General features: G+C 53.9%; 1 protein-coding gene across 5 annotated transcripts; it reads left to right on the forward strand.

Moving 5' to 3' along the window:
- Positions 1-54: 54 nt before the first annotated feature.
- Positions 55-15001, forward strand: Lif (leukemia inhibitory factor). Of its 5 annotated transcripts, none has more exons than NM_008501.2 (4): positions 55-175; positions 8984-9104; positions 10671-10852; positions 11411-15001. In NM_008501.2, exons 2-4 carry the CDS (start codon positions 9086-9088, stop codon positions 11819-11821), a joined length of 612 nt encoding a protein of 203 aa, NP_032527.1. In that variant the 5' UTR covers positions 55-175; positions 8984-9085; the 3' UTR covers positions 11822-15001. The 5 variants fall into 5 exon arrangements, with proteins under 5 accessions (NP_032527.1, XP_006514607.1, XP_006514605.1 ...); XM_006514544.4 differs by lacking the exon at positions 55-175 and adding an exon at positions 6764-7014 and having other exon boundaries at positions 8984-9606; XM_006514542.4 differs by lacking the exon at positions 55-175 and adding an exon at positions 6766-7014.
- The last annotated feature ends 7323 nt before the right edge of the window (positions 15002-22324 follow it).

Consider the following 22324-nt stretch of genomic DNA (forward strand, 5'->3'; position numbering starts at 1 on the left):
GGAAGTGGGGGGAGCCTCAGGCCACCAACTTCAGACGGAAGTCAGGTGGGGGGCAGGGTGAGGAGCCAACGCCAGAGGAGCCTCAGGAGGAGAGGGAAGCAGAGGGGCCCAACAACGATGGTGTCACCCTGAAGACTGGACAACTGTGCAGACTGTGGAGGGCTGCGAGACCACGGTAGGATTCCCTTGAGGGGGCAGGGCGGAGGGGCACTGCTGCACCCCACACTTATCCCCAGGAGGGTAGATGGTCCATCAGTTGCTCCCCTGTGGATCAGGGGCACCTGCTGGCCCACACAACCCTCCAGCATTCGCTCTCCCTGTCTGTAATGGATGCATTGTAAGTCAGGCTTGGAAGTCTCTCTTGGAGGATGGCCAAGCAAAGCTGGAGAGACCAGCTGTGGAAGTGTCCCGTGGGTTAAAGTTCACAGGATGGGTAAAGGGCAGTGGAGAGAGCACATGGATTCCAGGCTTGCATTGTGCCATCGTGGTAGGGTCAGCCTGATTCTAAAGGCAGTCATGATTTCTGCATCCCCAGGGGACTCAAATCCCTTTTCTTTTTCTAGAGTTCTGAGCTTGCAGAGGCCTCATTTACCCTCCGGTAGATGGAGCAGTGGAGGGCCGTCCCTGTCCATTCAAAATGGGCTGCAGCAGTCCACGGGGACCATCATGGGTGCTCTGGGGAACTTGATCAGCCAAGGTCATTACTCCTCTGCCTTTGACCTTGGGCCAGATCGGAGCTTGGCCGGTCTTCGTCCCCCCCGCATCCGAGCTCCAGGACAGTGACAAAGAGAGAAAAACAAAAACCAAGTCTGTGCAAGAGCCCCCTGCGTTGGGTGCTTGGCATCCAAAATTCCAAGAGGCTCTTACCTCTAATTTGTCAGTGTTCCTCCAAACCTGCTAGGGGGCTGACAAAAGGAGGGGACATTGTTCCCAGGATCCTGTCCATGTCATGCCATGCCGGGACAGGACAGTAAGGGGAGCCTGGGACTAGTCTGTACAACCAAGTGGTTTAGTTTGCTTTGATTCTTGCCTCTTGCTGTGTGAATTTGGGCAGTTCATTTTCCTTCTCTGGGTCACCGTGGCCCCCTGCGAAGTTGACAGTCTGATCCCCACCTGGAAGAACTGTCAGGACAAGGTGGGAGCAGGTAGCAGGACCAGGAAAAGGCCACTGCCCCCTCCCCCAGAGCCATGGCAAGGCTGTGCCCCATTGACCACTGAATGTGGTTCTGGCACCTCCTTGTGGCCAGTCTTTTGGGCTACACCTTGCAGATATTAGGACAAAGCTCTGGAAGCCCCCAAGAGGAGCCTTCTTCCCTTGTGTTGGTGAATGGCCTCTGCCCACCCCCATCCTGCACCCCAGACACCCACTCACTTCCTCAAATCCAGTTATCCAGCCCCACCCACCTACTGGTACGGACTGAACAGGCGAGCTGGCGAGCCGACTGTACTTGCTGATTCTGGGCAGCAGGTGGCGCTGCTGACCAGGGCTTGGAGCTGCTAAGCGTTTACAGGGCAAAGAACCCTAAGTTCAGGTTTCAAGGTTATAGAGGGAGCCCATCCACACCCCCGGCGTCAATGACTGGATCTAATCAAGGCAGTAGGATCTCAGGGAGCGAGTCCTCTCTGGAATCTTCACAAGCAAACTAGTTTGGAAGTCTTGGAACCCAGGACAAGCACCAGGGCATATATTATCAAGGATGGCCCACTGACTTGTTGTGTGGCTTTGGCAAAGTGGCATGCTTTCTCTGGGTCTCACCTTTGCAGCTGTACCAGATAAAGATGTCTATAATAAAGGTGTATCTTGTGGCTTTGCCAACTTAAGATTGACGATCCTGTTATCAATTTTGCACACGTCGTAGCTGAGGTTTAAATGATGACGCCACCTGCCTGAGGTGGCGCACCTTGTAAATGACAACTAAATCTGAGTCTAAGGTCTGACAGACTCCAGGGTCCACGGCCCCTCTGTTCCAGCTAACAGAGTCGCACCCTGCTTGGAAAGACAGGCAAGGACTCTGTGTGGTGGTGGGGGGTGCTAAGATGACTGTTACAGAGAACCATCTTCCCTCTAAGATAGTCTTCCCTCTCAGCCTGCAGGTCCAAGTCTTCGCAGAGGAGATGCCACAGCTGAGGGGTGACATGAGGGTTGGGCACAGGTCTCACCTGGAAAGGCAGGGAACAGAAGCAGGATCCAGGGGTCAGGTGGGGTGAGGTTAGCTGGGCAGGAGATCAGAGTGGATTTTGTCACGGAGCCCTGTGGCTGATAAGCACTGGCTACCTGGAGCACTTAGGCAGCGAGGGTTGCTCCCCTGGGATGACTGGCCCCAGAGCTCCTGACAGATCTTGCTGCCCTGAGCATCTCCTAGCTGTCCCAACTACCCGTTAGATGTCCCTGGCCTTACTTCAGAGAGGGCGGGCTAGGGTGGGAACGCGGGGTTTTGCATCTTCGGTGACCCTGGACAATTCAACTCCTGAGCTTCAGTTTCCAAGTGTGACAAAGGAGAAATGGGAGTGGGCTGGAGGCCTTAGGGGGTCTTCTGAGCACTCTGTATGATTTTCTGGAGTGGATTGGGGGGGGGGTGTCCCTGAGACTGGCATGCCAATCTTGAGCCCTGGAAGGGTCTTCGAGATTTGCAGAGACCCCAGGTTTTGGGACTAGTATGAGACAAGAGTTGATTGACCCTGTGCTTCCTGACAGGATAGCCAGTCCTGGCTATGGCCCACTGTCCGGGCAGCTCCACCTGCTTCTGTCCCCACAGCCGAAAGCTTATTCTTTTCTTTCCCAGGAAGTAGACACTTCACTCTGACGAGTCTTTCTCCCACCCTCACCTCACTATGGAACCCTTCATTCTTCTCTCTCATCTCCCTCATGTCTCCCCTTCCTAACATCCTTGGCGGGTGGGGGGACCTTTTTTCAAGTCTTCCTGGCACTGAGGTTTGTAGTCAGGGCTCGGGCCACCTCCCCAGTGTCACCTCTTAGTCCGGTTAAGTGGCCCTTGTGAGTTTAACTAGAAGGGGGGACAGAGATGAGGCCAGGCCCTACCTCTGTGGCCAGCTTCCAACTTCCTGTGTGTCTGCCCACTGTTGCTTCCTGTTCTGTTTATTGCCTCCAAGTTCAGGAAACCAACGGGTGCCCCACCCCCACCTTACACACCCGTGATTATTTAATAGCAGCCGTGCTACAGTCTCTCGCTCTCTTTTGGAAAACCCAGTGGGGAAAGGAAGCTGACAGCTCGAGCTCTGACATCAGCGTTGTCCCTGAGCCAAAAATCCAGGGTGGCCGGGGTGGGAGGGGCAGGGCGGGGAGGGAACCAGTTGCTGGTGGCCCCCATGACACGAGGCTGCCCTAAGGTTCCCAGGGACGGGGGCCAGACATCGAAAGGCAGAGACACAAGGACACATGCATATTCATGCACAGGGTCATGCCTGGCTACCACCCAGACCCACACAGGCTCACACAGGCATGGACACACACATGCATTCATGTGTGTATGCATGCATGCTCACACACTTGGGGTGAGGGGAGGACTTGCAAAGCCCAGCTCTGTTTTAGCCTCGTGCACACACAAACACTCTAATCAAGTGCATACACACACACACACACACACACACACACACACACACACACACACACACACCAGGGCCAGACACTGATGAACGCAGACTCAACACTGACACCGCACAAGCACAAAAGCTCCCTGAGACACAGACACAGGCTCCGGGAAGCTCCTCATTCTCAGGGATTCTGTAGAGCGCCCTCTTCTGGACGCAGCTGGGCCCCTGGCCTAGGCCACCCTGAAGGAGCCCAGCCACTTCCTCCTGTGGTGTGTATGAAGGGCCCCTGATGCCTATGAGCAAAGGCTCCGTAGTTGTGACTGTCCCCAGCCTCACCTAGGCAAGGCAGGGAGCCCTGAGGGTCTAAGGCTGGGGGAGGAAGTGGTTCTGGAGAAGCCGGGCTCTGCAAGGGACTTCGTCACTGCTAGGCCTGATGCCAGGCTTCCACCCCCACACCATGCCTCTGGCCTGCCCATACCTGGGCCCATAATGCACCTCTGGCCCATTCCTGAGCTGGCTTTAGTGGAAGCCACAGTTGAAGTCAGGCACCCTGTGCTGCTGACTGCTGACAGGCCTTGGGCAAGTCACATAGACCGTGTGGGCCAGGCCTTCGTTCCTGTGGCTATCTGTGGACAACTGGGAAGAGTGCTTCAGGGGGCCATGCTCGCCCTGGCAATGTTGATGTATTTTGTCATCCCATTTTTCTTTGAAGGTGCTACTAGCTCCTTGTAACTTGTACCTGTGACTCGTGAGGTGCTAGAGGCCGGCGTGAGAGCATTGTTCTCCATCTCTGTGACCTGGACATTCAGGAGAATAGGGCCAAAGTATGAATGCTTATTCAACATGTACACAAACTCCTGACCTGGGGGAGAGCAACCTAACTTACAGAAAAAGGACCGGAGGGTAGTGTTAGGGTGGGACTGGCCACCTACCATGCCACACCCTGGCCTCTGGCCCTACTGAGGGTCAGCTCTGTGGGCTGCTATTTCCTTTGCTGTTTCTAGAACTGAAGAGGGGGAGGGGATGCAGACACTCTGATTCACCTCTAGGGGCTTGATTCCTGACGCAGAACTAGTCAGGAAGTGTCGGGGTGATGCTGGGGCTGTTGGCTGTTGGCCAGACTACTTGAGGCTCTTCTTTGGCTCTGAGCGGGTGCCATTGGTGCCTGCCAGAGATCTGGTGGGGGGAGGGTAAGAAGCTGCAGATTCCATGGCAGTGCTCGGTCTGAGACAGGACTGACACAGGACGGCTTGCTGATATTCTCCAAGGCTGACCACTACCAGGGTCCATGTCCACCCCCAAGGACTGAGAGACTCAGAAGCCAGGCCAGCCCTAACCAGCAAAGTATGCTGAGTCTCTCCAGGCCTGGTCCAAACTCCCTATTCCCCGTTGGCCAGAGTTGACTGAGCATCTACCCTGAATTGTTTTCAGAGGGGAAACTGAGGCTTAGAGAGGAGCCATCAACCAGGGCCACACAGGCAGTGTTCGGCTACCCAGTTCATCCAGTGTTCCACAAGTAACAACCCTTAAGTATTAACTTAAGGGTATCAGCGCCACAGTGCCTCAGAGTCAGGGCTGCAACTCTAAGGACACCCTCATTTCTCAAGGCTGACAATGGAGCCGCCTCTGCCTTTTGGGGCACGTTATCGACTGCCTAGTCCATGCCAGGGACAGTCTCAGGTTTCTCCTATTTCCTTTGACACCTGTCACCAGCTAGGGCCTTGAGAAGCATCCTCCAGCCCCCAGTTTCCTCTCAGAGCACAGTTTTGTGCTCACCTTTCAGCAATTTCAGGTGAGATCGCCAAAGCCCAGCTGAGGCTCTGTGTTTTGAAGAACTGAGATCGTTCAGGGGAGGACGCAGGGAGAACGGGGGGGGGGGGGGGGGGGGGGGGGCTGGCCTGCCTGTGGAGCAGCTCAGCATCTGGGTCATTGGTCTTGGGGAATTCCCAGTGCCCAGAGAGCTGCTTCCTTACCTGCTGAGTAACCACTGCCCACACAGGATGCCTGGCTGGCAGGCCACCTCCCCAAACCTTGCAAGCAGTCACTGCTCTGCTGTCCTCTCTCCTGAGTCTGAGAGCCCCAGGGCCCAGGAAAGAGACAGCCCAGCAAGCAGGCAAGGGGCTAGCCCCCACCCCCGCGTTTCCCCCCACCCCCTACCCCCGGGGGCTCTGCAGGGGGAAGCTGGTGATTCAAATTCCTTTGAGCTGAGCTTTTCAGATGGGGTCTGGGGGTGAATCAGCTCCTGGCTGGTAAGGTCCAACCAGCAGCTTTCTTCATCTCAAGCCCTGATTGGGGGTGTCTGCCCTGTGTGTGTGTGTGTGTGTGTGTGTGTGTGTGTGTGTGTGTGTGTGTGTGTGTGTGAAGGGTCCACTTCCCAAAAGCCACAGAGCATGTACCTCACTGAGCCAAATCTCCAGCCTGCTTCTAAATGAGGTCAAAGTCCACACATGCTTCAAACCACCAGAGCTCCTCCTACCTTTGCCCAGACCACTTTCAAGGTGTAAAATGCTTAAAAATAGACGGGATCTGCAGAGTGGTCCCTCCTGACCATCACTGTCTGGAACAGACCCCTTTCCAAGCCCCCAGAGCCCAAGCAATCTGTGCCTACTTGAAACAAGAATGAACACCAAGGCTGAGTGAATGGGTCAGGCTGCAGGGGGCTGAGGGGTTCTTCCTTCTGAAAGCCATTGCCTCCTAGAGGGGTCACTGGATCTTGCAAGCCAGAAGCTCTGCCGTTAACTCTTTGTGTATAGATCTTTACCTGCCACCCCCTTAACCTCCATAAGTGAAAAGCAAGTGGCTATGAGGTCCTGGGAGAGAGTTGTGACTGTTGAGTGAAAGCTAATGGGAAAGGCAAGGCTGACTGGCCCTATGTGTCAAAGTGGACAGAAGAGAGGACTCTCAAGGGCTTTGGGAAGGCCCAGGCTAGCTTAGGTTTCCAGACCAGTCTACAATCTCACTTCCTGGAGAGAAGCACTGGATACTGCACCTGGGCCTGGCATGGCAGCCCCTATCCCTGCTGAGGGATTCCCTGGGTGGAAACGGGCTGTCCCCCTCATCCTGAAGCCTGTCAAACCCCTAGCAGGCCCAGTGTGCAGGAGCTGGACAGGCTGCAGATGAAGTCACAGCTGGAAGAGGCTGGGCTGGGGCTGCCACTCCAGGGCGGGGCCCAGGGTCACAACCCTGGGAACAGGCAGCCAAGAAGGGAGGATGTCTTCTGTGAGGGAGCAGAGGGAAACACACATACAGCGGCACAGAGAGGGAGGGACGGATGCAAACCCCCAGCTCACGCCAGCCACGTTGCAGGCGGCTTGAAGACAGAGGCTCAGCTCTGCTTGGAGACCTTTCCTGGTGCCTCCTCAGAGGCCTGTCACAGGTGGTGCTCAGACATGGACTGGAGCAGGAGGCAGGGCCTGGTGCACCAAGGGGCCCAGAGCACTGGGGGAGCATGGACTAAGTCAGGTACTGTGAGAGGGGAAACTGAGGCACAAATGAGTCAACTAGTTCACTGAACTCAAAAGGTCCTCTTATCAGTGTCTTCTGGAACCTGTTCCCACCTCCTGTTTCCTGCAGGGTGGAGCCGAGATGAAATGACTGTTGAGTGGACCCATGTGGGGGTCTAGTGATCCAGAGAGCAGTGCAAGGCCTGGAAGTGCTCTGGAGGGATGTAGAGGAGAGCCAGGCACAGGAGTGGGGCCGTTAGGGATGAGGTCCTCCGTGACTGGAACACGCAATGAGGTGTTTAGCCTTGGGGGCAGGAGGTGGATAGAGAGGACCATGATGGCTTTCTGGGCTGATAGAATTGGGGCCCATGTAAGGACACCAGGCAGAGTCAGACAGCAGCTGTTCGGAAGACGTGATGGTGGATGAGGGCCGATTCAGACCTGGTGTGCTCTGAGTAGTTCTGGTGCGGTGGCGCTGGGATGTGTGGGGTGTGGAGTCACATGCTAACCTATGTGTACAGGAATGGTGAACCCCAGACAGGGTCACCAATGAAGAGACAAGGTGTGTCAGGATGCAGGGAGAAAGAAAGGGTGCCAACCTGGTGGCTTCATCACTCCACTATTCGAGGCTCTGCCAAAAGACCACAAGAAACAAGAATCTGGAGGGGGCGGGGTGTATGTGTGGGGGCGGGGCAAGGAGAACAGACACAAGGCACCCTGCTAGGATAAGAACACCTGAGTAGATCCTGAATATGGCTCAGGGCAGGAGCTAGGGACATGGGGGTGAGCGAAGGGGCTGGAGAAGCCAGGCAACGCTTTGGTAACCCTAATTGTCCCACTTGGATCTGGGGTTAGGTCAGATGGAAAGGTTGGGATAGGGTCCCCCAGCGCAATGACACCTCCAGGTCTAGAAGGACCCAATGGCTCGGGATAGCATGGCCCTAGGTAGGTGTGTTTGGTCAGTGCTCTCTCGCCGAATGCTTCTCTGTACTGCTTCATAGTTAGTGGGGAGACCCTGGTCTTATTTCAGCCTGTCTTCTTCCCCACTGTCCCTCAGAGAGTCTCTAACCTACCAGCAAGGACCTGCCTCGGGATCCTGCCGTAGACCTGTAAGAAGCACCTGTTAGGAGTCACCTTTGTACTCTGAGGCCAAGCACTAGGGGCTTCCAAAGAGTGTCAGCCATTCCTAGGCACCCAGAGGAAGCAGGAGCCCCATTTTGCCCAGCCTCCCTGATCATTGCTTTAGGGGTCCCTTCAACGTAGTAAGGCTGAGTTCTTGCCCAGATAGTTCCCAGATAGACGATACAACCTCATACTCTTACCAGTCCTCCATAGAGGGGGCATGCTGATGGCTGGGGGTGGGCAAGACCCTCTGGCACACTGGCAGCAAGCCCCTTTGTGTCTTCTCTTTACCCATTGGCAATGGACAGGCTGGAGAAAGGCCACCCCTAAGGTGACTCCCAGCGTCCACATTCTGCTTCACTTTATGGCTGTCTAAAGTTCAAAAGGGCCCCGGCCCCCCTTCTGAGAAACTGCTTCTCAGTGGAACCCCAGCCTGACTCCTTTTGCTGCCCCGCAAAGCCCCACCACCACCAGGGGACACAAAGGTAACCTCCAGTCTGTTGCCACCCTCCCAAACCCAGTTGAAACTGGAACGTCTGAAGGGGGGCACAGGCTGAGGACCCCTCTGAATCCCCCTGAGACCCTTTCCCCACCAGACCCATCTGCAAAAAACGCCCAGAGCAAACCACTTAGGAAAACCACAGGGCGGTTTTTTGTTGTTGTTGAAGACTTCATTATAATTTTATCAATCAAATTCTTAGAAGAAGGAAAAAGTCTGCCCTCCCCACCCTCCCCCCTCACTCTTCCCCCCTCCCCCTTCACTCTCACTTTCTTCCATTCATAATTTCCTATGATGCACCTCAAACAACTTCCTGGACTGGGGATCCCGGCTAAATATAGCTGTTTCTCTCTGTCTTACAACACAGGCTCCAGTATATAAATCAGGCAAATTCCCCATTTGAGCATGAACTTCTGAAAACGGCCTGCATCTAAGGTCTCCTCCAAGGCCCTCTGGAGTCCAGCCCATAATGAAGGTCTTGGCCGCAGGTAAATCCATGCGCCGGGCGCCGATTTAAGAGTCCCGGCTGCGGGCGCGCCGGCAGCCTGGGGCGCTGGGCGAGCACCCGCGGGACACCCGCCCGCCGCGCCACTCGGACACTTGGGGCGCCCGCGCAGTCCGGGCCCGCCGGAGGCGCTGGGTGGCGGCCGGGAGCGAGCGCCGCACATGGTCCGGGCACCGCGCGCCCAGCCCGCCGGGGCCAGCAGGTTGGCGGTGAGGGACCTGGCCGGCGTAGCCTTGCTCCACCGCCTTCTCTCCTCGCCCCACTGCTCTCCTGTGCTGCTCTTACTTCTCCGCTGTCGCCTAGATTTACCCTCCCTCTTTCTTTTTCTTTCTTTCCGCTTTCTCTTTTCCAACTGCGTCCCGGGCTGCTCCCTGGGAGGGGCGCAGGCGGCTGAGCAGCTTGCAAACTCCGGCCAGGACCGGCGCAGGTGCGGCTTCCGTCTGCTAGTCCCTGGAAAGCTGTGATTGGCGCGAGATGAGATGCAGGTATGGGTACCCCCGCAGCTATTCCGGGGCCCTAACAGTGTTTGGGGATGCTGAGATCAATAGAAGACTCCAGGGGAGTAAACTTAAGGTTCTAGGGTCTTTTTAGTCCCAGTATGGGGAGTTCAGGTGGGAGGTCTCCAGCCTCCCTTAAGAGATGACTTCAGCCTCTATCACCTTCTGGTGTCTTTAGCCTGGTGTTGGAAAGGCTGGAGCTGGGGTGAGGGGGCCGGTGAAGCTAAAAGTGAAGGACGGGCAGGCGCCCCGGGGGAGGGGTGATCCTCGACAGGCCCGGACAGCTCCCGGCTCTCCTGACACCTTTCGCTTTCCTCTTGCGTGTCCGCCTGCGACCTTTCCCCACCCCGGCCTCTTTCCTGGTTGCACCACTTCCTCTCATTCCAAAGTATGTGGATTTTTTTGGGCGGGGGGGGGGCTGTAGCAAGCAGGGGTGAAAGATGATTTGGTTGGAGAGTGGGCACCTGCAGAACAAACAGGTGGAAAGTTCTCTATAGGGCCTCATTGAGGAAGATGGGATTAAAGGCAATCGTTTTAGGAAGCCAGAGTCTAGTGGCAGTTTTAAGAGATGGTCTACAGAAACCCCAGCTCCCAGCCTGCACGGCCTGCAAGGGGTTCAGCTCAGAGTTCTAGGCTCCAGTGGGCCAATGGACACCAACCAAGTTAAGAATCTGGCCGGTCCTGGAAAGGGGAGGACGGTTTATTTCTCTTCCCCTCTGCTGGACCTAATACCATCCATCTAGGGTACCAGGAGGGATGAGGCTAGATGGTTGAGTGCCCCCGCCCCCCAGACCTAGCTTTCAGTTGGTACAAATGGCTCCCACCTTGATACCTTGCCTCTTAATCCAGTGGCATAGATGGGGAAACTGAGGCCTGGGAGCAGGGAAAGAGAAAGCCAGAGAGCCAGGGAACCTCAGTAGAGCAGGAGACTAAAGGCTGATGGAGGGTGGGAGGGGGCAGGAAGGGCCTCGCTGAGGTGCCCCCCCAACCCCCGTGCCGTGACCCTCAGCCAGGCTTCTTGCCTTTCCAGTCACCCTCCGTGTCTCTTCCAGGGATTGTGCCCTTACTGCTGCTGGTTCTGCACTGGAAACACGGGGCAGGGAGCCCTCTTCCCATCACCCCTGTAAATGCCACCTGTGCCATACGCCACCCATGCCACGGCAACCTCATGAACCAGATCAAGAATCAACTGGCACAGCTCAATGGCAGCGCCAATGCTCTCTTCATTTCCTATGTAAGTTACTTTCCTGGGGTACTGAGGAAGGGGGGGGCTGCCTGGCCCGGAGGGGTGCCCTTCAGAGCTGGAAGAGCGCTGTGGGAACCCATGGCTCCCTCCCCACACCCTAGCCAAAGCACAGAGACTGGTGGGCACCACTCGCCAGCAAGTTGGGGTGAGCGGCGGGGACTGTGCTTTCTGTCTTGTCCCATGGCTCAGGGTACCAAAGAAGAGGCTATGCAGTGAATGGACAGGGAGGTGTCATTGAAAGCAGTGTGTGTGGGGGGCCCAGGAAGAGGCTGGGGTGACTGAAAGTGCAAGTGTATGTGGTGTTCTGGCTGAGGTGACACCTGCGACATGCCACATTTCCTCTATCCATTTATGTCACCGTGACCTTGGTGAGTGAGTTCACATTTCTGATCATTGCTGACTAATGATTCTAGTTGCCTACAGGGCAGCAAGTGGAGTCCCCATGTCACAGGTGGGGAAACAGAAGTGCAAGAGCTTGCCCCAAGGGTTGGTGGCGGGCTAGAACACTCACCCTGACTCCCACATCACCTCTCCTCTCTTCTGCAGTACACAGCTCAAGGGGAGCCGTTTCCCAACAACGTGGAAAAGCTATGTGCGCCTAACATGACAGACTTCCCATCTTTCCATGGCAACGGGACAGAGAAGACCAAGTTGGTGGAGCTGTATCGGATGGTCGCATACCTGAGCGCCTCCCTGACCAATATCACCCGGGACCAGAAGGTCCTGAACCCCACTGCCGTGAGCCTCCAGGTCAAGCTCAATGCTACTATAGACGTCATGAGGGGCCTCCTCAGCAATGTGCTTTGCCGTCTGTGCAACAAGTACCGTGTGGGCCACGTGGATGTGCCACCTGTCCCCGACCACTCTGACAAAGAAGCCTTCCAAAGGAAAAAGTTGGGTTGCCAGCTTCTGGGGACATACAAGCAAGTCATAAGTGTGGTGGTCCAGGCCTTCTAGAGAGGAGGTCTTGAATGTACCATGGACTGAGGGACCTCAGGAGCAGGATCCGGAGGTGGGGAGGGGGCTCAAAATGTGCTGGGGTTTGGGACATTGTTAAATGCAAAACGGGGCTGCTGGCAGACCCCAGGGATTTCCAGGTACTCACTGCACTCTGGGCTGGGCCATGATGGAATCTGGCAAAGTTGAAACTTCCATAGGCAGAGCTTCTATACAGCCCAGCACCAGCTAGAAATGGCAATGAGGGTGTTGGTCTGAGAGATTTCTGTCTCACTCACTCACTCACTCACTCTCACTCACTCACTCACTCACTCACTCAGCCCCTTGCTTGCTGGGTGTATGAACAAGCTGCACAAGTTGTCTACAGCAGACAGCAAAGGGCTGGGAAGTGTCCTAGACCCCTACAGAGTCACCATCATCTGGTCCTTTGCTGTCTCTCAGAGAAACTTTGGAAGGCTTGGTTGGGATGTGAGAGAGCTAAGGGGACTGGGATCCAGAAGGAATCCTTTTATTTTATTTTATTTTATTTTATTTTATTTTATTTTATAAGTTTTGTGGGTGGAAGGGTACCCTGGGGTGGAATGATGGAATGTGTCTTCTCTTGAGTTGGATGAGAGAGTTCAGGCTTAGAGACTGTCAGATGGAAGAGTCTAGGTCACCAGTGTTCAGGCTCCCACAGAAGCACAGCGGCCAGCTTCCAGTTGTCAAAGCCTGACGAACTCGGTTAGCTTCTATGCAGTTCCCCCCACAGCCTGGCGTGGTTGGGGTCTGCCAGCTGGACCTAGAGGTGAGGTGTGTGCAGGCAGGAAGAGGCAGGCTGCAAAGGCAGGTTCCCAGAGTCCTCCCGGGGAAGGACCTCTAACTGTCTAGGAGTCAGGGAAGGAGCAAGGCAGCCAGCCATTGCTGAGGCAGTAGCCGACTGCAGCTCTCATCTGCTTCTCAACCCCTGAGAACAGGTGATCTTGAGCAGACAGACAGGTAGCATAAAGTAGAATGTCGGGTCTGAGGCCCCGGAGGTCGCAAAGGTACTTGAAGGGGACCAGAGGGCTGTCTTGGGTCCCTGGAGCATGGAGAAGCAGAACTTGAGGTCAGGGTCTCAGGGAAGATGAGGCCCAGAGTGCTGTGTTTGATCCAGCACAGCTGTCTATTTATTACTATGTCCTATTTATATTAACTTATTGGTGCTTTAAATGGCAAAGTTAATTCCCCGAAATGGTATGAGGCTCCTTCCATGGGAGCTGGGGCCGAGACTCTCCACCTAGTGGGGCCTGGTCTGGAGGCACATGATTGTTACAGGTGCAGCTCATGGGTCAAATCAGAGAGCTGGCTAGCTCCTCTGTCTCCCACTGTGACTCACTTTTAGGGTGTCAGGGTCCCCCAGAAAAAGCTGGGCCAGTTTGTCTCTCTGCTTCTGTCTCTGTCTCTCCGAGTCTGTCTCTGTCTGTCTCTGTGTCTCTGTCTCTTTGTCTCTCTCTGTCTCTGTCTCTCTCTCTCTCTCCCCGCCCCCCCCCCTTCTCCCTCTGGTCTCCAAGGGGGTGGAACAGTTTCTTGTTGTTTTGTCCCACTGAGCTCTCTGGCACCCCCTAGATTCCTGCTATGCGGTGCACCATTCATAATGAAGTGAATGGCTCTGGAACCTTGGGCAAAACTGATTCCTTCCTCAAATCGTAGCTGAGGAGTGCTGAAACATCCTGACCCGGCACCCAGCGTGCTTTCGACCAGCATGGAAGCTCCTCGGGTGGCCCGAACACCCACAGAGGGTGAATACAGGAGGTTGGAGCAGTGCAGGCCCTGAACTGGGCCTGAACAGCTGCCCAGTGCGCCAGAGAAGGGGAGATCAAGGCCCGAGACGCCTGGGACACAGACCAGGAAGCTGTGGTCCTTGCTTCATCGCTGCCTTCCCACTCCCGCCCATGTCTGGGCTCCCAGGCAGGGAATCCGATCTGATCTCTCCTTTGTGCTGAGGCCAGGCAAGCAGAGGAACGCCCTCGATCTGGGAGCAGGGTAGGGAGGAAGGCAGCCAAGCTGGGGCAGTGGCTGACTACAGAGCTAGCTGCCTGCCTCTCAGGCTCTGAACAGGGCGGTCCTTAGCAGTTCAGCAGTGGGATTCTGCTTCACGCGGTTTTGCACCTTTCTCTGTCACTCTCTAAGCACTTTACCTGGACGGCAGGTGGACAGGCCCTGGAGCTCTGGCTTAGGAAAGGCCTGGAACCATAGATGCAGCAAGGAGACTATGGTGGGGGCCACGCGTGTCAGCGACAAAGTTACTCCACCGTACTCCTGTTGCTGCGTCAGGCTCATCTCAGGACTGGCTGCCCTTCTCCAAGCTGAGAGTCAATTTGTCTAAAAGCCAAGATGATGCCACAGCCTGGGGCCTGTTGGGCTTTGTCATCACTTCACATTTGTATGGACTTGGACTCTCTGGGCTCCGCCCACCTGGCAGCTTTGAAGGCTCAGGGACCAATGGACTCTCTCCGTGCACGCCCCCGTCCCCCCAACGCAACCACCTACCTGCGTCTTACTCCATCAGTTGCCCAGCATCCCAGAACCATTGAGCCTTTGGGGAAAACAGACTTTAGGGGCAGGTAGTTGCTCACCTGACATCTTTCACCTGGAAGCATTGACTTCCACCGAGCATAGTAGGTAGTGTGTCTGGACCAGAGAAAAAGGGATGGGGCATTTTGCAGTTTATCCAGAGAGAAGCAAAGGGGCCTTTATTTATTATTTAAAACTTCAAACCTGAAAGCACTGAGAGTTTACTGGTCTGCCCCCCTCCCCCCACTCTTGTCTATTTCTGTGTCCTTGATCCCGACTCAAGCAACCCAGCTCTGCTTTGCCTGCTCTCTGGAGCAGACATGGTATGTGGGCCAGGACCCCGGAGTCTTGCATGGTAGCGGCTTCAGAAGGGAAATGATATGGCTGTCTGCATTCGGATGACTCCCCAGTCCCAGCCCAGCCTCTCCTTTGCACTGCTGCTCTCCCTCTTTCCTTTCCTTTGGAAGGGACTTGGCCTTGGGTGACAAATTCCTCTTTGATGAATGTACCCTGTGGGAATGTTTCATACTGACAGATTATTTTTATTTATTCAATGTCATATTTAAAATATTTATTTTTTATACTGAAGGAGTGTCTTTTTTTTTTAAAGAAAAAATGAAATAATAAAGAACTCATTCTTGTTGAGCCTTCTGGAGTGCATTGATTTGGTGAGGGCTTGTGGGGGAACCTCCTGTTGGGACTATAGGAGGATTGGAAGATGAGATTTCCTCCATCGGTCCAGGAGGGGTAGGAGGGTGGTATTTGGGCCCAGAAATAACAGTGAGTGGTGTTTAGAATATGAGGTGCCACTAAGAGAGGGGACCGATGGCTTCCATGGGTACTGGTGTGACATCTCACTAAGCACAACAGCCAGTTTGTTCCCGGTTAGCTGAGGAGAGAACTGAAGCCCAGAGCGAGGAACTGAATATCCAGAGTAATCTAAAATGTCGAGGTCACCCCTCCCAGTGAGAGGTGACCCCAGCTAGTCCCCAGCCCAATGGGTGTGGGCCCACTCAGCTCCCAACCCTCATGTTCTCTCTGCGTGGAGTTTCAGGGATTTGGAAATGGCGTCTGTCTGGAGCTCCGTCACCCAGGAAGGGTCCACAGGCACAGGAGCAGCATCAACATTGGTCCAGAGGCTCCTATCAGAATCACACGAGACATTGTGCCCTAAGTGGGCTAACTAAGCAGCCATGACAGCATTTCTGCAAGGCTTTTTTGGGGGGGGTACCGATGGCTCTCAGGGAGTGCTTCCTCCCACAAAGAGATGCCTTCTCCACAGCACCCTTTCTCTATTCCTTGGGGAACAATGGGGGTCAAACTGTTAGACACAGATGTGTCTGGTAGGTCCCCTAAATATCTCCTGTACTTTGCTCTGGGGTTTGAATCTTGGGCTCCCCCTGAGAGATTCATTATGGAAAGCAGAGCAGAGTTTCTGCATCTATGAATTGGTACACAAATGTGTATCTTGGTTGTTGCCTGGAGGCAATGGCTAACCCTTCTGAGAAGATACCAATGATGGAAAGCTTTTTAGGCATTGGTAAGTCCAAGGCAGGAGGTTACAGAATCATCGGGCAGGCATCTTCAGCCAGCATCTCATCTTCTCTCTGCCAGGATAGGACTGACTGCCTCCCACTTCTCCAGCTCTGCTTAGTATGGGCTTCGCAGGGAGCTGGTGAGGAATGTGGAGTCCCAGTGTCTTGCCTCAGTGATGAGAGGCTGCAGCTTCAAAAACCAGCCAGACTCCCTGGGCATCTGTGGATATGTGGAGTGAGAGGAAGGCTACCCTCACCAGCCCCTCATGACATCACCCACTAACCCAGCAAAGTGGCCTGGGCCTGGCGACCAACATCGGGAAAGGTTCTGAACATCCCCTTGCTGGAAGCCCACGTGTCCTTTCCTCCTGCGGGCAGATGAGTGCTGCCCCGCCCAAACAGGCCCTTATCCATCCTTAAACCTTATCTACAGTTCAGGGAAGAGCAGATTGAAGATGCTTAGAAGCACAGTCAGGAGCTGCAGGGGTGTGGACCTAAGGCAGCCTCTGGGGTTGGTTTCTCACCCAGGGCTTTGGTTCTTGGGTTGAATCCACCACCTGCCTGCCCTCTGGGAGAGGCCCTGGCCTGGCCTGATGGAACAATGGACTATTAAAGGCCATTAGGTCACACTGAGAGTACTGTGACAATCACTGTGTGATAGGAAGAAGCGGTGGTGGGCCTGCTGTGCTGGGAAAGGTTGGCTGGGGTCCTTGCCTCTCTCCATCACCGTTTATCTCTCAATCTATGAACCTGTGAGAGCAATCAGAGAGGAGAGCGGCCCTCTTTACTTAAAGTGGTGCCCGAGGGAGCTAAGGGACAGAAAGACAGAGATGTCATGTGAATTGCATGTCTCGCCTGGCCTAGCTTGTTTAGCCAAGGATGGCAGGGACAGGAAGCAGGGTGAATGTCACAGCCCAGCTGCCTGCTTTGCTGTGAGAGTCTCATGGCTCCCTGATGGTTGTGGAAGGGAAGGTTCTGCTAACTCTGAGTCCAAAGGATGCCAGGGACAATCTGGAGAAGGTCAACCAATATCCCAACAATTGCTTCCCTGATGGTAACTGAGACCCAGGTCCTCAGGACCGGATCACAAAGGCCTCATGCTCTTAGGTACATGATGGAGCTGTGGGATGGGTAATGTGCCTATAGGATTCCATTTGGGTTCCCAGGAATTCAAGAGGACAAGGCCCTTGATGTAAGAGGACAATTGCTAACAGACATTCCACTGGTTCCACAAGTCCTCAGGCTTAGCTGTTTACAAAGAGACATCATTTGGTAGTCACCATCTGTTTCTGGCCATGGTCTACACCTGGTGACAGCAAACATGGTCAGAACTGATAAGGGTCTTTTTGTACCAGGCTTTTTACCTAAGGGGCTCAAGGGTTAACGTAGAAGAAAGAGAATTTCCTGAGCTAAAACCCAAGTTTTGAAGAGAATACGTCAGGAGAATTCATTTATTGTAGCAAACCACCCAGTTTTCATCAATACACGTGAATGGCATAATGGAGCCCGAGTGTGTTTATCTCCTGATTATAGTCTTCATTTTTCTCAAAGCAGTGAGCAGCAATTCACAATGGAAAGCACATAAGACATACTGATGATAACACTGAGAGCCAACAACAGAGAAGATACAAACTGAGTAAGGAGACTAAGACCAAGGGGTGGGGTGAGGGTGTTCCAGGGGGCAAGGGGCCACACAATGACCGTGGCCAGACTGCAAAGATTCCTGGCAGCAAAGGGAGAAAGGGAAACATGATCTTGTTACGTGAGTCTCACAACTAGAAAGGAGGAGGCTTGAGGCAAGCATTTCTGGGGCGTGGGGCTGGGTTCCAAGGGGAACTTTCCCCAAGAAACCCCCGGCCGGTGGCAGTGGGTAGCCAGTGGCACCATGGGCCCTACTGTCAGCAACACCTATATCCCCGGAAGAGATGGATTTTACTGAAGTCGGTGCAAATGCTGCAACCCAGTGCAAACCAAGCAGGACTGTACAGGGGTTCAGGTGACAGATGTGTAGCGGGGCTTTGATCGCCCCCTAAGGGGAGACTTTTGAGTCTTGGTACTGAATGCCTCTCAGAAGCCTCCATCTGCCCTCAGGATTTCAAAGCTCTTTACGGGAGGGAGGAAGGACGCAGGGTTTCATTTGTGCCCCTGGCTACCCTTGAACTCAGGACCCTCCCTCAGGCCGTCACCACCTTGTCCTCTTTCTTCTCTTTTCTTTACTCTTTTTCTTGGAGATAGAGTTTCTCTGTGTGGCCCTGACTGTCCTGGAACTCGTTCTGTAGACCAGGCTAATATTGAACTGAGAGCTCCTGCCTGCCTCTGCCTCCCAAGTGCTGGGACTAAAGGTGTGCGCCACCACTGCCCGGCTCACTTCACTTTCAAAGCCCTTTATGTTTCCTGCGTGTGAGAGTTCTGTGGTACGTGTGCTTGTGTGAGGCCAGAGCAGCACAGCACAAGCTTTCCTCCATTGGTCATTGCTCTTCTTCATCTTTTTTTTTTTTTTTTTTTTTTGGGAAAGGGTGTCTCATTGAACCTGAGGCTCACAACAATTAGGCTGGCCTGGCTGGCCAGCAAGCTCCTTGAATCCTCCTGTTCTGCCTCCCCATGCTAGGATCAGGGGCCTGTGTTACTGTGTCCCTCTTTTTCCCACGGGTTTGGGGGATCCAAACCTGGCTCCTCATGCTTGTAGGACAAAGGCGCCACTGCTATCTGTTTTACCATCTCTCCAAACCTTCAAATCCCTTTCACTGCTCTATAAGAAACCCATGGAACAGGCGGCGGGGCCTCTCCAGGAAGGCTCTGCGATGGGCAGAGTCCTGCAGCCAGGGTGAGAGGCTGAGGAAGAGGCAGAAAAAGAGACTGGGCCAGGGGGCTAGGGCTTGTGGCCTTGAGTGTCTGTCCTCACCTTGTTCCAAGGCTACTTGAGTCCTTTGGGACCCTGACCGAAAGTCTTTGGCCACCAACTTTGGCATCCTGGCAGCTTCCGGGGCTTCCTGCAGTCACAGAGGCCCAGCTTGAATCTGTCCCTTTGATTTGGGGAAGTCTGGCTTCACCCTAAGCGCCAAGTATTTCAATTATGAGGACGTGGTCCAGCCCTGCCCACTCCATCCAGCCTCGGGGACCGGGGGCGGGTGTGTGTGAAGAAGAGAGAGGGAGCCGCAGACGGACCACAGATGGGGACCAGGCTGGGGTTCAGCAAGCGGAGCAGACAGGCTCTCTCCACTGTACTGACACTGAGTGAAACCGCTGGCTGAGAGGAAAATATGTGTGAGGCATTTTTCTCATTCTTAGCAGCCTGGCCAGCTCCTGCCCAGACGGTCAATGAATCAAAGCCCAGAAGGGCTCTACCTGTCAGCAGCCCGTCCTGGCTCCTCCAAGGCCCCATGCCTCTGGGCCTGCAGGCCAGCTGGAACCCTCCCAGCTCCAGAAGGGATGATCTTCAGTCTACACAGGCAAGGGACACGTGGAAACCCAGAGGTTCAGAATCCTGAATCCCCTACTGACCGCTCTCCCCATCCCAGCCCCTACCAGGGCCGTCATTAACTTCTGCCCTATCCTGCTCACAAACACAGGTCTGGGACTGATGCCCTAGAGCCTGTGACCCCAACTTCAGGAGATGTATCTTTACAGATGTCACATATTAGGGACCTCAACAGGCAATATCTTGGATTATCTGTTCAGCCTGAATCCTAAGGGACTCTTAGACTCTAAGAAGAGTCTAAGGGACTCTTTCTAAGAGATACACAAAAGCAAGACAGGAGACATGGCCATGGAAGGCAGACCGAGTGACACTGTGGGGCCAGGAAGGGCTTTCTGGAAGCACGGTCCTGCCAATATCTTACCTTTACACTTGTGGTTCTCAGAGAGTAGGGGAAGAGTGTTTTGTTGACGGAAGGAAGCCACCTACTTGTGGTGATGTGTAAGGACAACCCCGAGACACTGCTATGGGTGTCTTGGGTAAGTGTTCTCCGAAGGCTTGACCCCTTAAAGAAGGGTGCAGGGAGCTGGAAAGATGGCTCAACAGTTAAAAGCGCTTGCTTTTACAGAGGAGCCACATTTGATTCTTAGCACTCACACAACAGCTCACAGCCATCTATAACGCTGGTTCCGGGTCATGAGGAGTCCTCTTTTGACCTCTGAGGGCACTAGGCACCCATGTGTGGAAAGCACTCATACACAGGAAGTAAGATAAATGTGTTTTAAAAAATGAGCCTCTGGATCTGGGGCTCTGGGGAGGGAGCCGCGATAGGGATTGTGGGAACCTTCTCCAGGCTCTCGCTCTACACAGTGCTGCCTCATAGCAGAAAGCAGGCCGTGGTCCTCAGTCTCAGACTTCCAAGCCTGTACATCACAGGACAGCTCTTTTCAAGTGGTCTCAGGCATTTTGTTACAGCAACAGAAAGTGGATTAACCTGGTCCCCAACACACCCACATCTCCGCCACAGCGTCTCTTCTACCTGTATCAAAGCTACTCATCAGATTCTCTGTGGCCTGAGGCTGTCCCCCCTCACTGTGTCCCTGTTGCTCCCCTCCTGTGTTGTGGCAACAGCCTTCAACAGCCTTCATCTCCTTGCCGCAAGGCCATCAGTCCGATCAAGCCATCTCACTTCAAAAGTTTTAAGGTTTCTGCAAGAGATGCCAACAGGATAAGGCCCATTTCTTGTCAGTCACAACCTAATCCCCACCTCAAGGCCGACTTCATGTGTGTGGACAGGGTCCTCAGGCACAAGGCCCTGAGCCTGTTTAACAACCTACTGTAGCTGCCTGGCATTTCCATTGTACAGGCTAACCTTCTGAGCTTGCCTGGTTCTCAATGTCTCTCTCTAGCTGCAGCAGGGGCTTAGAAGTTTGCTCAGCCACACACCGTCCACAGCCTGACTTCGGCCTACCATTTGGTTTGGTTCTTCCCTTTGTCTAGTATGTCAGCTCTCTTTTGCTATGTCCGAGATTCTGATTCTTGAAAGCTATTCTGCCAGAGGTTACTTAGTCATGAATTGTGTGAAGTGTTCTGTGGCTCCGTAAGGTTGGGTTCTTCTGGGTCAATGTTAGCTCCTTGGTGTGCTTTTCCAGGGTTGTGCAATCTATCCAACTTTCTCTTGACAGGATCATATTTCACAAGAACCTTGCTCTTTGAGCGCCTACTGCATACATACAGAACGTGTGTAGATTCCTCACCTGGGTGATAGCAACCACACTTTCACTATCTGGGGTCTGGGCTAGCTATCCAAACACACTCTGTGTGTAAAATGGGAACACCAGCCAGCACTGTGCATGCTCTGGAGAGCTTAAACATGGAGAATCTTGCTGGGTCTGGGGTCATGAACCTGTAATGACACCTATACAGGAGGCTGAGGCAGGAGGATCACCAAATGCAAGACTTGTCTGGACTACAGAGTGAATTCAAGGCCAGCTTGAGAACTTAGAGAGACTCTTGTCTCAAAGTAAGATGGATATAGTTCAATGTAGAGAAATTTCCTAGCACCTTGGGTTCAATCTTTAGTAACAAACCCTCCTAAACAAACAAACAAACAAACAAACAAACAGCAGCCAGAGTCTCGGGTCTTGGTCTATCTCCGGGGAAAATTGGGGGGCGTGGCAGAGATAGAGCGAGCTGTGAACCACTCCTCAGTTAGGCATCTGGTTGAGGCTAAGCAGACTCATTCCAGCACAACTAACAACTGCTTAAGGCCATTCTCCTCCCCAGCTGTAAACATGTTTTCTAGAACTCTCACTAGAAGCCTCATTTACAGAGATAGGACTCTGCCACAGGTATTAACTGCTCTTCTCCCCCGAGGCATCCATACCTACATGCGGACAGGGTTTCTCTGTGTAGCCTTGGCTGTCCTGGAACTCACTCTGCAGACTAGGCTGGCCTCCAACTCAGAGACCCACCTGCCTCTGCCGCCCAAGTGTTAGGATTAAAGGTGTGCAACATCACTGTCCCGCCCTGCTCTTCTCTCTCTCTTAACGCTCATGCTTAAATTTACATTAAAATCTTTAGTAAGACCTCTAACTTGGCTTTGTAAAATAGCTAGTCCTGAAATTATTTTCCGAGTGGAAGTCACAAACTTAAGGTTGTCCTGATTCAAGTTCCCTAAAAGATTAGGGGAATTCCTCAGGCTGTCATGGGTGCAGCTAGGGAGCCCCTCACTGCTGGCAAAAAGCCTTGTTACATTCAGCACTTGGAGGGGAACCTCGGGGGTTAGGTTCAATCCAGATGACAGGAGCAGAGGAGCCTTAAGGCACAGGCCCCGTGGCTTCTACTAAGTTCCTTGAATTCTAGGGTCCACAGCCTCCTCCTAAGTCCCAGGGCAAGCAGCTGCGACAAGGCTCCATCCAGCCAGGTAGCACCTGCATGTCAGTGCCCCACCTGCTACAAGCATCATGAATTTTGGGAATCCCCACACCCACACTGTCATAGAAACTGTCAGAAGGC

The sequence above is a fragment of the Mus musculus genome, chromosome 11, assembly GCF_000001635.26.
Source record: "Mus musculus strain C57BL/6J chromosome 11, GRCm38.p6 C57BL/6J".
Classification (NCBI taxonomy): Eukaryota; Metazoa; Chordata; class Mammalia; order Rodentia; family Muridae; genus Mus; species Mus musculus.